We start from the raw sequence: 14,757 nt of genomic DNA, 5'->3' as shown, positions 1-14,757 counted from the left end.
AACAAAAGTCCTACATGTGAGATCTGATGATCGGGCTCCAATTCCTACATCCTTCATTACGATGGTAGTTTACCGGGATCGTATACCTATGCTCACCAGACTGGTAAGAACATCTATGACCAGCATCATTTCCGTCATTCCTCCTTCTTTGTTATTCAACCCAACTCACTGAGGTATGTAAATAAGTGTTCAGCAGACCCACAAAACATTACAAATTGTGCCACCCTGCTATGTATGGGGATGTTACATCTGCAGCTCGTCAAGTTTTGAACATATTCTCAAGTCACAGCTTTGAGTTCACTGCTGCAAGGAAATAGGAGAAAACTGCAGCAATAGTGGAGGCCACGGCAGTCAGTTACATCAGGGCGTACCCCACACAGCAGAGGTCATAGGTCATCGTGCAGACATGAATGTACCAGGCAGACGTGAATGTATTGGGTAGATGTGAACGTATCGGGTAGATGTGACTGTATCAGGGCAGACAGGAATGTACCAGGGTAGACGTGAATTTACCAGGGTAGATGTGAATATATCAGGGTAGAGGTGAATGTACCAGAGCAGACGTGGATGTAATAGGGCAGACGTGAATGTACCAGGGCAGACGTGAATGTACCAGGGCAGACAGGAATGTACCAAGGCAGACAGGAATGTACCAGGGCAGACGTGAATGTACCAGGGCAGACGTGAATGTACCAGGGCAGATGTGAATGTACCAGGGCAGACGTGAATGTACCAGAGCAGACGTGGATGTACCAGAGCAGACGTGGATGTAATAGGGCAGACGTGAATGTACCAGGGCAGACGTGAATGTACCAGAGCAGACGTGGATGTAATAGGGCAGACAGGAATGTACCAGGGTAGACAGGAATGTACCAGGGCAGACGTGAATGTACCAGGGCAGACGTGAATGTACCAGGGCAGACGTGAATGTACCAGGGCAGACGTGAATGTACCAGGGCAGACGTGAATGTACCAGGGCAGATGTGAATGTAATAGGGCAGACAGGAATGTACCAGGGCAGACGTGAATGTACCAGGGCAGACGTGAATGTACCAGAGCAGACGTGGATGTAATAGGGCAGACGTGAATGTACCAGGGCAGACGTGAATGTACCAGAGCAGACGTGGATGTAATAGGGCAGACAGGAATGTACCAGGGCAGACGTGAATGTACCAGGGCAGACGTGAATGTACCAGAGCAGACGTGGATGTAATAGGGCAGACAGGAATGTACCAGGGTAGACAGGAATGTACCAGGGCAGATGTGAATGTACCAGGGCAGACAGGAATGTACCAGGGCAGACGTGAATGTACCAGGGCAGATGTGAATGTACCAGGGCAGACGTGAATGTACCAGGGCAGACGTGAATGTACCAGGGCAGACGTGAATGTACCAGGGCAGACGTGAATGTACCAGAGCAGACGTGGATGTAATAGGGCAGACAGGAATGTACCAGGGCAGACAGGAATGTACCAGGGCAGACAGGAATGTACCAGGGCAGACAGGAATGTACCAGGGTAGACGTGAATGTACCAGGGCAGATGTGAATGTACCAGGGCAGACAGGAATGTACCAGGGCAGATGTGAATGTACCAGGGCAGACAGGAATGTACCAGGGCAGATGTGAATGTATCAGGGCAGACAGGAATGTACCAGGGCAGATGTGAATGTACCAGGGCAGACAGGAATGTACCAGGGCAGATGTGAATGTACCAGGGCAGACAGGAATGTACCAGGGTAGACATGAATGTATCAGGGCAGACAGGAATGTACCAGGGCAGATGTGAATGTATCAGGGTAGACAGGAATGTACCAGGGCAGACAGGAATGTACCAGGGCAGACATGAATGTACCAGAGCAGACGTGAATGTACCAGAGCAGACGTGAATGTACCAGGGCAGATGTGAATGTATCAGGGTAGACAGGAATGTACCAGGGTAGACATGAATGTATCAGGGCAGACAGGAATGTACCAGGGCAGATGTGAATGTATCAGGGTAGACAGGAATGTACCAGGGCAGACAGGAATGTACCAGGGCAGACGTGAATGTACCAGGGTAGACAGGAATGTACCAGGGTAGACAGGAATGTACCAGGGCAGACAGGAATGTACCAGGGTAGACGTGGATGAACCAGGGCAGACAGGAATGTACCAGGGTAGACGTGAATTTACCAGGGTAGATGTGAATGTATCAGGGTAGACAGGAATGTACCAGGGTAGACGTGGATGTACCAGGGCAGACAGGAATGTATTGGGTAGATGTGAATTTACCAGGGTAGATGTGAATGTATCAGGGTAGACATGAATGTACCAGGGCAGACAGGAATGTACCAGGGTAGACATGAATGTACCAGGGTAGACAGGAATGTACCAGGGAGACAGGAATGTACCAGGGTAGACGTGAATTTACCAGGGCAGATGTGAATGTATCAGGGCAGACGTGGATGTACCAGGGCAGATGCAAATGTACCGGGGCAGGCGTAAATGTACTGGGGCAGACGTGAATGTACTGGGGCAGAGCAAATGTGCAGGGGTAGATGTGAATGTACCGGGGCAGACGTGAATGTACCGGTACCGGGCCAGACGTGAATGTACTGGGGTAGACGTGAATGTACTGGGGCAGAGCTAATGTACAGGGGTAGATGTGAATGTACCGGGGCATACGTGGATGTACAAAGGCAAACGTGAATGTGCCGGGGCAGACGTGAATGTACCGGGGCAGACGTGAATGTACCGGGGCAGACGTGAATGTACCGGGGCAGACGTGAATGTACTGGGGCAGAGCAAATGTACAGGGGTAGACGTGAATGTATCGGGGCAGAGCAAATGTACAGGGGTAGATGTGAATGTACTGGGGTAGACGTGAATGTACTGGGGCAGAGCAAATGTACAGGGGTAGATGTGAATGTACCGGGGCATACGTGGATGTACAAAGGCAAACGTGAATGTACCGGGGCAGACGTGAATGTACCGGGGCAGACGTGAATGTACTGCGGCAGACGTGAATGTACTGGGGCAGAGCAAATGTACAGGGGTAGACGTGAATGTATCGGGGCATACGTGGATGTACAAGGGCAAATGTGAATGTGCCGGGGCAGATGTGAATGTACCAGGGTAGTTTGTGGCACTGGGGAAGTGCGAGGAGTGTAGAGGTCATACCACTGATGCTTCCTGCCGTTGCTGCAGTGCCTGTTCCTTGTGCTGGGAGGGTGCAGTTGGAGGTGCACCTGATGCAACAGGCTGTGCTTGAATGGATCAAGTGGTTCAGTTTCCCTCCTTAACGGCCAATTTGTAATAGAAGAGTGCAATCTATGTTTAGCAATGGGGTATCAGATAAGGGAGCATGTTTGCTTCCCGAACCATCGCATGTTGATGAATCTGATTGCATTGATGGGCCACTATCTCTGTGTTACACTGGGAGTGGAGGCTCCTTGTTCATACTTACTCTGTTACCTGCAGTTGGTGCCACGGATTAGATTGTCGCTCTGCACGGATGGGGTCACTCTGAAAGGTGTGACGATCACCTGGTCACATCATAAGTGCTACGAGGTCGATTTCAAAGTTTTTAAGGATCAACAAGTTGTTCTTTGTTTAAATCTTAAGTACCTTAAAACATGCTTCATCATCGAGCTCTATGTCAATTTTTCTTCAGTTATATCATCTTAATTTTGATACAGTTTGGCCCACTGGTTTGTGTTTGCTAGGTGCCAGATGAACAGGGCCCACTTGCTCAAAGCGATCATAGCGCTACAATGATCGTAACTCCCATACTTTAACATAGGCTTAAGATAATCTTAGTGCTAAGATGGCTTTGTGCAATGGGCCCTGGTTCTGTCCTCTTGGTATATCACACTTAATGTCTTTAATGGTGTTTACTTGTCTGCTTTTGATGAAACAAGTAGCTTTGATTTAACCCTGGTTCCTGATCCCTCATCTCACCCTCCCAGTCATCAGTTGGCCTGCATTCAGTGTGTTTCACTTATTTCGAGAGGACATGTTCAGAGAGTATCTCCTTAATGGAGGCACTTTCAATTTCATTGAAGAATTTTCCCAATTATGTTCATTACCTTCACGACTCGGATGTCAACCAGTTGCTTGCAGCCATTGAGACAAAGCTCCTTACACTGTACTCAGTGAACTCCACACAGAGCCTGCCTGTGGGGTGAACTTAATTGGCCAGGAAATATATCAGACCAAGAAGCCAGCCCAGTTTTGTAGAAGTTATTTCAGTTTGATAAGCTCAGCTGATAAAAGTCAGCATGTTGAGATTAAAATCTGAAAAAATGTTAGGGCTGGACTCTATAGGTTTTGCATAGACTATTTGCTTCACTCTAGGAATTTTCTGACATGGGCCCTCTATGTGAAAATTCCAAATATTCCAGTAGTACGCCCATGCAGCACAATGTTAAGATGCCTCATTGTATTTGAAGCTGTGACATAGCAGCTATATTCGTCACTCACTCACTCACTCACGAGCTGTGACATAGCAGTTTTATTCGTCACTCACTCACTCACTCACTGATTCTTGTTGTCTATCCTTGATTGGGGATGCTTCTGTACAGCTACATATTCCTGAAAATGTTGGAACCCAACTTACTTACTCCAACACGTCCTTGCCCAGCAGAAACTGACAGTCTGACATTCCCTGTTTGAATGAAGGAGAAGTGTCCTATGCTGTATAGTTGTTGTGTCTGCTGATTGAGATGAACGTAGCACAAGAGGGTACTGTCACGCTCAACCTACAGATGAAAGGCAATATATTGACCAGCGATACGTGAGATATAAGTTTATGTCCAGCCTCACTTATGTATCCATGTAGTTGTATTGATCTTTCCTCAATGCATGGGTCCAAGTGTCGCCAAGCTAGCGTGCCGACATTCGCTCACTGTTGCGTTATCAACTTGCATGCTTGAATGGTATTTCGATCAGCACATTATCAGCTGGAGTCAATATTACTGTACTGGAACAATGATGTTAGGTTAATCTGTCCAGGAATCAATGGCTACAATTAGTGAGCAGTATGAAGCATAAATGATTTAGTTTTTGGGCAGACGATGTACAGAGGGGCAACATTGTATGACCACGTTCAGTGTTGGGATATATTGATCTGAGATCCGTTACAAAGTTTTACGTAGTTTAGTGCCCAACAGGAGTCCAGTGGTTAGGTACTGTAAATCCTGGAATAAATGCTCTCCCTGAACAATCGCCAGCCTTGAATATATGTCTGCCTTGAATATATGTCTGACCTCCTGAAAGATATGGATGCAATTCTGGATTTAAGGCCAAGTAATGTTGCTTGTTAAAATTGCAATAGGACATTTTCGTGAGCTTTGTCAAGTAATGACTGGACATTTTTCAAGATGTTTACAAATTTTGAAAAGATTCTCCAGTGCATTTGGATGACAGAATCGATGTTCCAGCAGCTCTGAAGACTGAGGACGTCAAATGATATGTAGAAAACAAGACTTTTGAAACAAAATTGAAACAGAACATGATGCAAATGTCTCTTCTCTGAACAAACGAAGCGCCTTGTGGACCTTCAGAAATAACTAAATACCTGGCATTTATTGAAAGAGTGACAGTATCGCATGGTCTGATGGGGATGTTAATAGGAAAGCACTTGACACGAGTTGTTTGTAGAAAGGCGATTTTGAGTTTTTGTTTATGTTCAGTGCTATAAATAGGTGTAGTTTGAGTTTGTGTAAGACTCTTTTGTTGGATTGTGAAGCCAGTTATCAGATTAATGAGAAGATGTCATCTGTGGTACTGATGCATGGTGGGAACTCATTTTTTCCCCTCCATCAGCAATGTAAATGTTACAGCAACAGTTAGGTGGGACAGTGCCACTCTCTAGAGCGTCTTGGTGTAAGGAGTGAGTGAGTGAGGAATCGAACCCGGGTCTTCGGCGTGACGAGCTTTAACCACTAGGCTACCCGACCGCCCCCTCGGTGTAAGGAGACACAAAACAAAAACAATGGATATTCTAAGGGGTTGTCTAGGATTTTTTAATATTTACGAAAAAAGTGGAAAGTAATAATTTGTCTTATTTTATTCCACCCCCGTAAAAGTAAATTGTTTGCTGTTAATGTTGTCCTGAACAAAACATGTTTAAAAATAAAATGTTTTTTGTATGATTGAAAAAGTAACTGTAAAGATATCCTGTTTCCTTGACAAGTTATGTATGTTGCTCCTCACACAAAGGGCAGTAAAATCTCATTATTTTTATTACCCTGGTCTTTGTTGGGGATTCAAGAACAAAGCAGGTCCTCAGAACTTACACAGCATTGATTTTGCTGGAGACATGACATCAGATAATCTTTTGATAAAGCATTCTTCTATGTCACTATCAAATTGGGAAATATGTTAGAACACTTTGGACGACCATCAGTCAGTGCCACAGAAACTGTACTGGTCTCTGCTTGCCGTGTCAGAATTTGCACAGATGAAGGTTTGGTTTTATAATCATCACACTTGTACCATTTTATGCGTGTTGTACTTGCTTGCTTCATAAGGATTCACCCAGCTACCAGCATTGTTCGGGGAAGCTGACATTAAGTGATGCTAATTTCAAATTTGATTGATAGTAGCATTGTATGTGTTCTTACATCAAAACGTAATCCCAGTGCATAGCGAAGTTAACATGGCTCTGTTTGAGAGCTACCATTTTTGTGTGTGTTCATGAAAAAGTTCTGCTGTTTTATCTGTGTCTTACAGATTGTGCTCAGACTTTTTCCATGTGGTGAATATCCGCCTTGAATCACAACTGAAACCAGTGTACACTGCACACTGCACACTGCACACTGCACACAGATACTGACTGGCTTGTCTTGGCCACCTGCTCCTCCATGTACATGGACTGTTGTGTCCTTGATCTGAGACCGATCAGATTTAACTTGAGATAGGACCTTGTAACAACCTAGTGGATGCAGTTAGCTCGGGAAAAGTCAAATCTTGCTTCCAATTTGCTGGTTGAAGGGTTTTCGTTTTCAAGGGCACATAACTCTTGTGTATTGTCGTTTAATTTTGTCACAAGGGAATCTGGGAGACTTCTTGCACTTAAAAAACAAATTATGACAACTGTTACATTATGGTGTTTATTTTGTGAGTTTCTCTGAGTTGTATATCTTAAACTGTCTATTCTAGGAGGCACAGTTTGAGCGTCTGACAAGAGAATTAGAAGTAGAGAGAGAGAGCGTAGCTCACCAGCTGAATCAGGTAGGTGTCACAGTCTTTTCACCCCACCCCAGTTGTCTCCCCTTTGTGTACAGTTCAGTAAAATAGTTCATCCAGTCTCACCTTGAGGCTGCATACCTGTACAGGTTGTTAAACAGTTGTCTCCCCTGGATGGGCACAATTCTATTACAGCTGGAGATGACAGAAGTTGAGTGGAGAGTTTGTTCTGTTGTCGTGATGCTGAGCATTAACCAATCCATTGTGCTCCCTGGTGATAGTGCTCTCTAACACCTAACAGCAGAGGATACTGCTTTTATTATGGGTTCTATGTTGTGTACTATTCTTAGATATTCTACTAATTGTAATAAACAACATATGTCTACAAGGTCAAGACAAGTGTCTCTATAAGTAACTGCACAACATCGTACATATATTTGCACACCATTATGCTTTCAAAGATTAATATTTGAAATTGAAAATGTACCCCCCCCCCCAAAAAAAAAAAAAATTTAAAAAGAAGAAAATTTTAAAATAAGTAAATATTGCAAACCAATTTCCAATCCAACTGTGCCCTTGATAAGATAGGATTGGCCGGTGACATCACAGTGGAGGTGGCCTCTGTGACTGGTATGTTGTGCACCTCTTTGTTACATGGGGCCTGGAATGTTCAAATCATAATCTACCACAAGAAGTAGCAGCAGTGATGTGTGGCATGCACACGGCCAGAGGCGTCTTTCCCTTCCGGCTTATACAGGGATAGTCAGCTCACACACTCAAATTGTTCCCTCTTTAATCAAGTGCTATTTATAGTCATGACTGACATACATCTATCAACAGGTAGTTTCATCATGAATAACAATTGTAATTTTCACACAAAGGATAAATATTTTTCTTTATGTGTTGATGACTGTTTAAAAGGAAACTTGAGACGTGGAAACTTGTCTTTCATGTCTCGAGATGTTTGATTTAGCGTGGTGTGCATGTTGATGACAGATGTTGAAAGAAATAAAAACTGTGCAAGTTTCAAATGAAGACAACAACATTTTATCATTTCCTGGCTTTAGCGGGAAGTGTAAAAAATTACCTCAAAATGGGAAAAAGGCAAAAATACTCAGCCCATTTTTTCCCCTTATTTTACACTGACTTGTGGCTGCTATAACCTGGTTTCTTCCTCGTTTCAAGTAACACGCCAGGAGAGTTTCTATCTAAAATTAGTTCTCCAGCTCTCCGTCAAGAGGAAATTGTGTAAACGAGTTCAGGTGAGGGAACCAGCCATTTATTTTCGGAGGACTTGGGAGTTTAGTTTGAGGCAACTGAATTTTTTCATTATTCTACCAACACTTCGGTATCTTTTTTTAACTTCAGGAGACAAAAAAGCTTTTATCATCTTTTGTAAAACAAAAATTTCTTTTTATCTCTTGGGCGTATTATAAAAAGACAGTTGAACATTTCTTCACAAGACTTGCACACACAGCAATGGGTGAAAGGCGATGCCTTTTGCTGATGAGGTCACTTTGAAAGTTTTCTTCTTCTGTTGGAATGAAAACTTACTTATAATTTTTCAATATTTTTCCATGAACTCATCTCTTTATGACTAAATTTTCCTTATTGGACAATTTATATTATCATATGGCCACAATATTGTTTTTGGTTGAGAAAAATCCAAGCTTCCAATAAGATTAAATGATTGCTCCCTGACATGGTCAGTTCACAAGTACCGAGGTAAGCACAAAAAGTTGGAATCTGAAAAATACTTAGTATGGAGCCATGGGAGTGATGAAAATATCAGGGGAGAAAACTCCAGACAAGATGAAGCCAATTGATGTTACTGATCCCGCAATGTCATCAGTATTTGAACTGCAGAGATGAGAAAAAATTACGTGGAGGCTGTGAGGGAGGTTTTTATCTGTGTTTAGCGGACTGATATTGAAAGCAGGGAGGCAAGGGGGCTTGTAATGTTTTCTACACAGACGCCATCATTGTAAATCTATCAGTGGGACAATTCACCCAAAGGTTACAGGCCTTGTTTAACTGTGAAATACACACAGTGAATACATAATGAAAAATAACATTTTGAAACATTTTGAATTTATGTTTAGAATATATGCTGAATATGGTGAATTATCAGGAGATTGAGGGAAGCTATCGAATACACGATACCTGTAAGTGACACAGTTAGGTGTTCAAACATCACAGAAACACAGAAACATCCCATGCTTCACTCCATGTTCATTTGCATGTATATTATTATGGAATGATAGAGTGGTTTAATATTCGTTCATCCTGCATTGTCCCCCTAATTTGCCTGAACTTTTTCTATGGTAGGTAGCAAGTTCATTCAACAAATCATTGTTCATGTATATTACCTGCACCAGCGCTGATAGATATATATTTGTGGTGCATCATGCTTTGTGAATGACTACAAATATTTTGCTGGTGCATCATGTCATGCATGTCACATGACACTGTATGTTGCATGGTGAGGAATGATAAGAGTTACTCAAGCTTTCTTCAATGTATCATTTATGATATATATCTTGTTTTCATTTCACTTTGACACAGTTTCTTCCTCTGTTGGACGTACCTGTTCAATTTATTTAGATTCACTTGATTATATGTAAACAATGTACTTAAAAGGGACTGGCTTGGGGGTTGGGTTGGTTTGGAGTGTGTGTGTGTGTGTGTGTGTGTTGGGGGGGGAGTTGTTGGATGGGAGCAGTTGAATCATACATTGTGTATTGAAGTTTTCCCTACTTTTGGTCAAATGAAGCCCATAGAAGAGAATGTATACAAAATCTTCCCGCAAAACTAATCAAAACAAGAATGTATATTTAAATATTCTGCAGTTTGTCACAAGAATCATATGCAGATATGTCTTGAGATACTTTGAAAAGGAGACCCTTCAAACTGGAGTAGTGTGCTGAGGAGCTTCTACTTGAAGTCTTGTTTATGCTTCACAATATTCTTACAGAGGAGGGTTGCTCATTTCCATATCCACAGCACCAAATCATGTGTGTGTTTTTTCACTTACTCCATTAAGGTTAACTGCATCTCAGTAGCGCCATCTTCCTCCAGATGTAATGTATTGTCAGGCCCCCTAACTAGATTCCAACAATAACCCTCCCAACCCCTCACTGACTGCTACAGGAGGGATGATGAGTCTTGGTGAACATACGCCAGACTTCTCTTGTGGACTGAAACTTTTCCTCATTCTGGAGTTGAGGGAAGTTTTGAAAACAAAGGATTTTTGCTAAGCTGGGAATAGTATGGATGGACATGGTGGAAGAATGGAAATCGTGAAGAAGGAATGTTCGCATTGTGAATATGAAGGGACTTTGGATTGTTCTGTTATATTGATTCTTTTGTTTTATTCAGCCGCAGTTCAGTAATTAAAGTAGATGCGGCCTGGGTATGAGAGCTCGCAAAGATCTCGTTAGCTTGAAACATATTTAATTAAAATGGGAGACTAAGTTTTAAAGATGGTTTGAGACATCTGAGAAAATCAAACATGTCGGCTTTGTGGAACTGTATGGTGAGTATGGCGTGCAGTGGGGAATTTCTGTGTGATACTTAAGAGCTGGGGTTTTGTATTTCTTTAACTGGTGATTTGGATGTGTTTGTGCTTGCAACAGAGGAAGAAAATGTGATTTGTCATGCATTGATTCATCATTGAGATTCTGTGTCTGTGTGTCAAAGTTTGTAATGTGTGTCTGTTGACTTTCTTGTCTGTCTGTCTGTCTGTCTGTCTGTCTGTCTGTCTGATGTGTCCCATCAGTTTGTTGTGTTAAGCCCTAAGAAACAAATACATGTTTAAAATAATTTTAAAACCCCAGAAGACAGTCGGGCAGGTGACCCATAAGTGTTGCCTGCCCATCTTCAAAGTTACCTGCATGCAGTCAAACATTATAAATGTTGAACAATTGCAAAAATTAAGAGACAAATCATGTCTTGATTCAGTTGAAATACTGCAAACAATTACTTCAGAATCTACCAGTAGTTGTGATAAAACTAAATACATAAGTCATCTTAAAATTGTCTGCCAGAAAGTCTAGCAGGTAGAGGAAAATTTCATGCAGTCCGACAGAAATGTTACCAGCCACGGGGAGGCGGACAGGCAGGCAGACGGGCGGGCAGGCAGGCGGTTATTTCAGACACTGATACCTTGTCATTGGAGGCAATCAGGGCGTGGGCGGAATAGTAGCCTGGGACACTGCAAATATCTGTGTTGTAATGAGTTGAGTCCCTTAGACCCACCAGGATCCACTGATCATTGGTTTGAATCCCTGTAACTTCCTGATCATGATCCTTGTCCTGTCAATGCCATACAAAAGCTCCTGTTTTTCACTATATCAGTAAATGTTTACAGCGACTTGCATCACTTTGGGCTTGCTACCCACATAAAGCTGATGCCATTCTGCTCAAAGCGGTTTAAATCCAGCTGAGCCACTCATCTTGTCCCATGCCTTTCATGTGTCAGCTTCTCATCACGTCGACCTTACCGTGTATGTCTGTGTCCACGTGTCAGCTTCTCATCACGTCGACCTTACCTGTGTATGTCTGTGTCCACGTGTCAGCTTCTCATCACGTCAACCTCACCGTGTATGTCTTTGTCCACGTGTCAGCTTCTCATCACGTCGACCTTACCGTGTATGTCTGTGTCCACGTGTCAGCTTCTCATCACGTCGACCTCACCAGTGTATGTCTGTGTCCACGTGTCAGCTTCTCATCACATCGACCTCACCGTGTATGTCTGTGTCCACGTGTCAGCTTCTCATCACGTCGACCTCACCGTGTATGTCTGTGTCCACGTGTCAGCTTCTCATCACGTCGACCTCACCGTGTATGTCTGTGTCCACGTGTCAACTTCTCATCACGTCGACCTTACCGTGTATGTCTGTGTCCACGTGTCAACTTCTCATCACGTCGACCTCACCGTGTATGTCTGTGTCCACGTGTCAGCTTCTCATCACGTCGACCTCACCGTGTATGTCTGTGTCCACGTGTCAGCTTCTCGTCACGTCGACCTCACCGTGTATGTCTGTGTCCACGTGTCAGCTTCTCATCACGTCGACCTCACAGTGTATGTCTGTGTCCACGTGTCAGCTTCTCATCACGTCGACCTCACCATGTATGTCTGTGTCCACGTGTCAGCTTCTCATCACGTCGACCTCACCGTGTATGTCTGTGTCCACGTGTCAGCTTCTCATCACGTCGACCTCACCGTGTATGTCTGTGTCCACGTGTCAGCTTCTCATCACGTCGACCTCACCGTGTATGTCTGTGTCCACGTGTCAGCTTCTCATCACGTCGACCTCACCGTGTATGTCTGTGTCCACGTGTCAACTTCTCATCACGTCGACCTCACCGTGTATGTCTGTGTCCACGTGTCAGCTTCTCATCACGTCGACCTCACCGTGTATGTCTGTGTCCACGTGTCAGCTTCTCATCACGTCGACCTCACCGTGTATGTCTGTGTCCACGTGTCAGCTTCTCATCACGTCGACCTCACCGTGTATGTCTGTGTCCACGTGTCAACTTCTCATCACGTCGACCTCACCATGTATGTCTGTGTCCACTAGTCAGCTTCTCATCACGTCGACCTCACCGTGTATGTCTGTGTCCACGTGTCAGCTTCTCATCACGTCGACCTCACCGTGTATGTCTGTGTCCACGTGTCAGCTTCTCATCACGTCGACCTCACCGTGTATGTCTGTGTCCACGTGTCAGCTTCTCATCACGTCGACCTCACCAGTGTATGTCTGTGTCCACGTGTCGGGGCAGGCAGTGGCTGTATAGTCAGGATTGTTTCACATAAGTACCTGTACAATACTGCATCAAAGAAAGGCCCTCATTTGCAGTGGAAATTCAAATATCAAACAGAATGCTTCCTATTAACTTAAAATATTCAAATCTTATATTGTGAGATATTGTAGAATCCAGGGATTTCTTTTGGATTCCAAACTAACTGTCCTCTGCAGGAATCCGGGAAACAGTATTGTTCACAATTAGGAATGTTTTAAGTTCTAATTATATGAAAATACTGTGACATTGAGCATGTCTAAGGCAAGAATGAAGAGCCAAGCAATAAAGACTCTCTCTATTGGTCCTGTTGGCATGTCAGTATAAGTCGGCTCTTCATAGCCATAACGTTAGTCTTATTGGGATGAATTGGGATATCTTTTCAGTCAAAATTGTGATCATTTGCTGTGGATTGGGTCGAGAGACATGCCCTTTGTTTGACACTATAAGCTTGTTTGGTGATATTCAATGTTTTGTTGGTCATCCATGTCTGTCTGTCTGTTAGCCTTTGTCCGACTGTCTGTATGTCTATTTGTGTGTCTGTTAGCACATGTCTGTCTGTCTGTTAGCCCATGTCTGTCTGTTTGTCTGTAGAGGGACTAACGAGGCCCTTGGTGTTGTATTATTTATTTCAGCATAGACTAGGTAGTGACTCGGGGAGCATGACGAGCGCGGACGACTCGTACATGTGGCGAGGGCAGCCCTCGTCCCAGCAGACGTCGTACTACGAGGATGACCCAAGTCACTTGGCCGATACCTCTAAAATGAGCTCGCATCTATTGGACTCTTGTCTGTGAGTATGGGCCAGTCGCCACGCGAACCACGTCAATAAGACGGAACGATGAACGGCAAACTTTGACACAACCATCTGTGTGACGACTACTAGCTATTTTGTTTCTGGGAAAAATGTATGTGCAAGAGTTGTCTTACTTGGTGGTAATTTTCCATTCATTCATCATCGGGAATAGGCAATTTCTCAAATTTATGAATTGTGAACTAATGGGGTTTTTTGGGTGGGGGGATGGAATTTTTTAATATTTGACTCCCGTTTTTGTAATCTTTTGCCAAAAGATGTAGGTAATTTAGCATTTTGGGTGATTTTGATTAATAAGTTTTTAGGAAATCAGCTAAATAACTTATCCTATCTACTACCTTCAAGGGGCACAAGTCAGACCACAGACTTGAGTTGAGAGAATAGGAATGTGGTTATGCAGTTGTTCAGTTGCCATGGCAACTGCTAATAAGCAGCCTCAATTCTTCTCTCAATTTTTCGATTGAAGAAAATCCACAGCGGCAGCAATTTCTATTTGATCAAAAGGTGTTCAATTCTTTACAGCGTTTTTCAGCATGATTGCATGTGGCTGGTGCATGTGTTAGATGTTATTCTGAATTGGATTTGCAGAATATTCCCCCCCGCCCCCTATTCTTTCATGTCTCCTCTCTCTGTTTCTGGAGGGTTTCTTGTTAGCTCTCTGTCACCCATGTTCATCAACCACATCACACCACCTCAACATCACCCGACCATCTACAGCCAACCCCTGCAAGTCCGGACACCCTGTTAATCTGGACATCCCATTAATCTGGACACCCCATTAATCTGGACAATTTCAGTTTAACATGTGTCCATATGACTAACTTGATGAATACCAGAGATCAAAGACTAAGCCTTAAGAGTCAAGGGAACCTACTATTAAAAGAAAATACTTTAGGGATAAAAAAAAGTTGACAAACTTACAGATCAGAACCCTCTAATTTCAATCATTGCATTCTCATGATTTGTTACT

General features: G+C 43.5%; 1 protein-coding gene across 14 annotated transcripts in view; it reads left to right on the top strand.

The window, feature by feature from the left end:
- The window catches only part of LOC139462153 (splicing regulator ARVCF-like), a 118,111-nt gene that overhangs the window by 58,217 nt on the left and 45,137 nt on the right, over positions 1-14,757 (top strand). For 10 of the 14 annotated variants that reach the window (XM_071243660.1, XM_071243666.1, XM_071243664.1 and 7 more), the window contains exons 3-4: positions 7,145-7,216; positions 13,609-13,766. The exons of 1 other annotated variant lie outside the window; for it this stretch is intronic. In XM_071243660.1, coding sequence (XP_071099761.1) covers positions 7,145-7,216; positions 13,609-13,766 — 230 coding nt within the window. The remainder of the gene's footprint in view (positions 1-7,144; positions 7,217-13,608; positions 13,767-14,757) is intronic. 3 more of the 14 variants (XM_071243676.1, XM_071243674.1, XM_071243672.1) reach the window with 1 other exon arrangement.

This window comes from Haliotis cracherodii, unplaced genomic scaffold, assembly GCF_022045235.1.
Source record: "Haliotis cracherodii isolate W230 unplaced genomic scaffold, xgHalCrac1.p SCAF_15, whole genome shotgun sequence".
Taxonomy (NCBI): domain Eukaryota; kingdom Metazoa; phylum Mollusca; class Gastropoda; order Lepetellida; family Haliotidae; genus Haliotis; species Haliotis cracherodii.
Note: the sequence above shows the minus strand (reverse complement) of the source record. Positions and strands in the feature narration are given on the sequence as shown.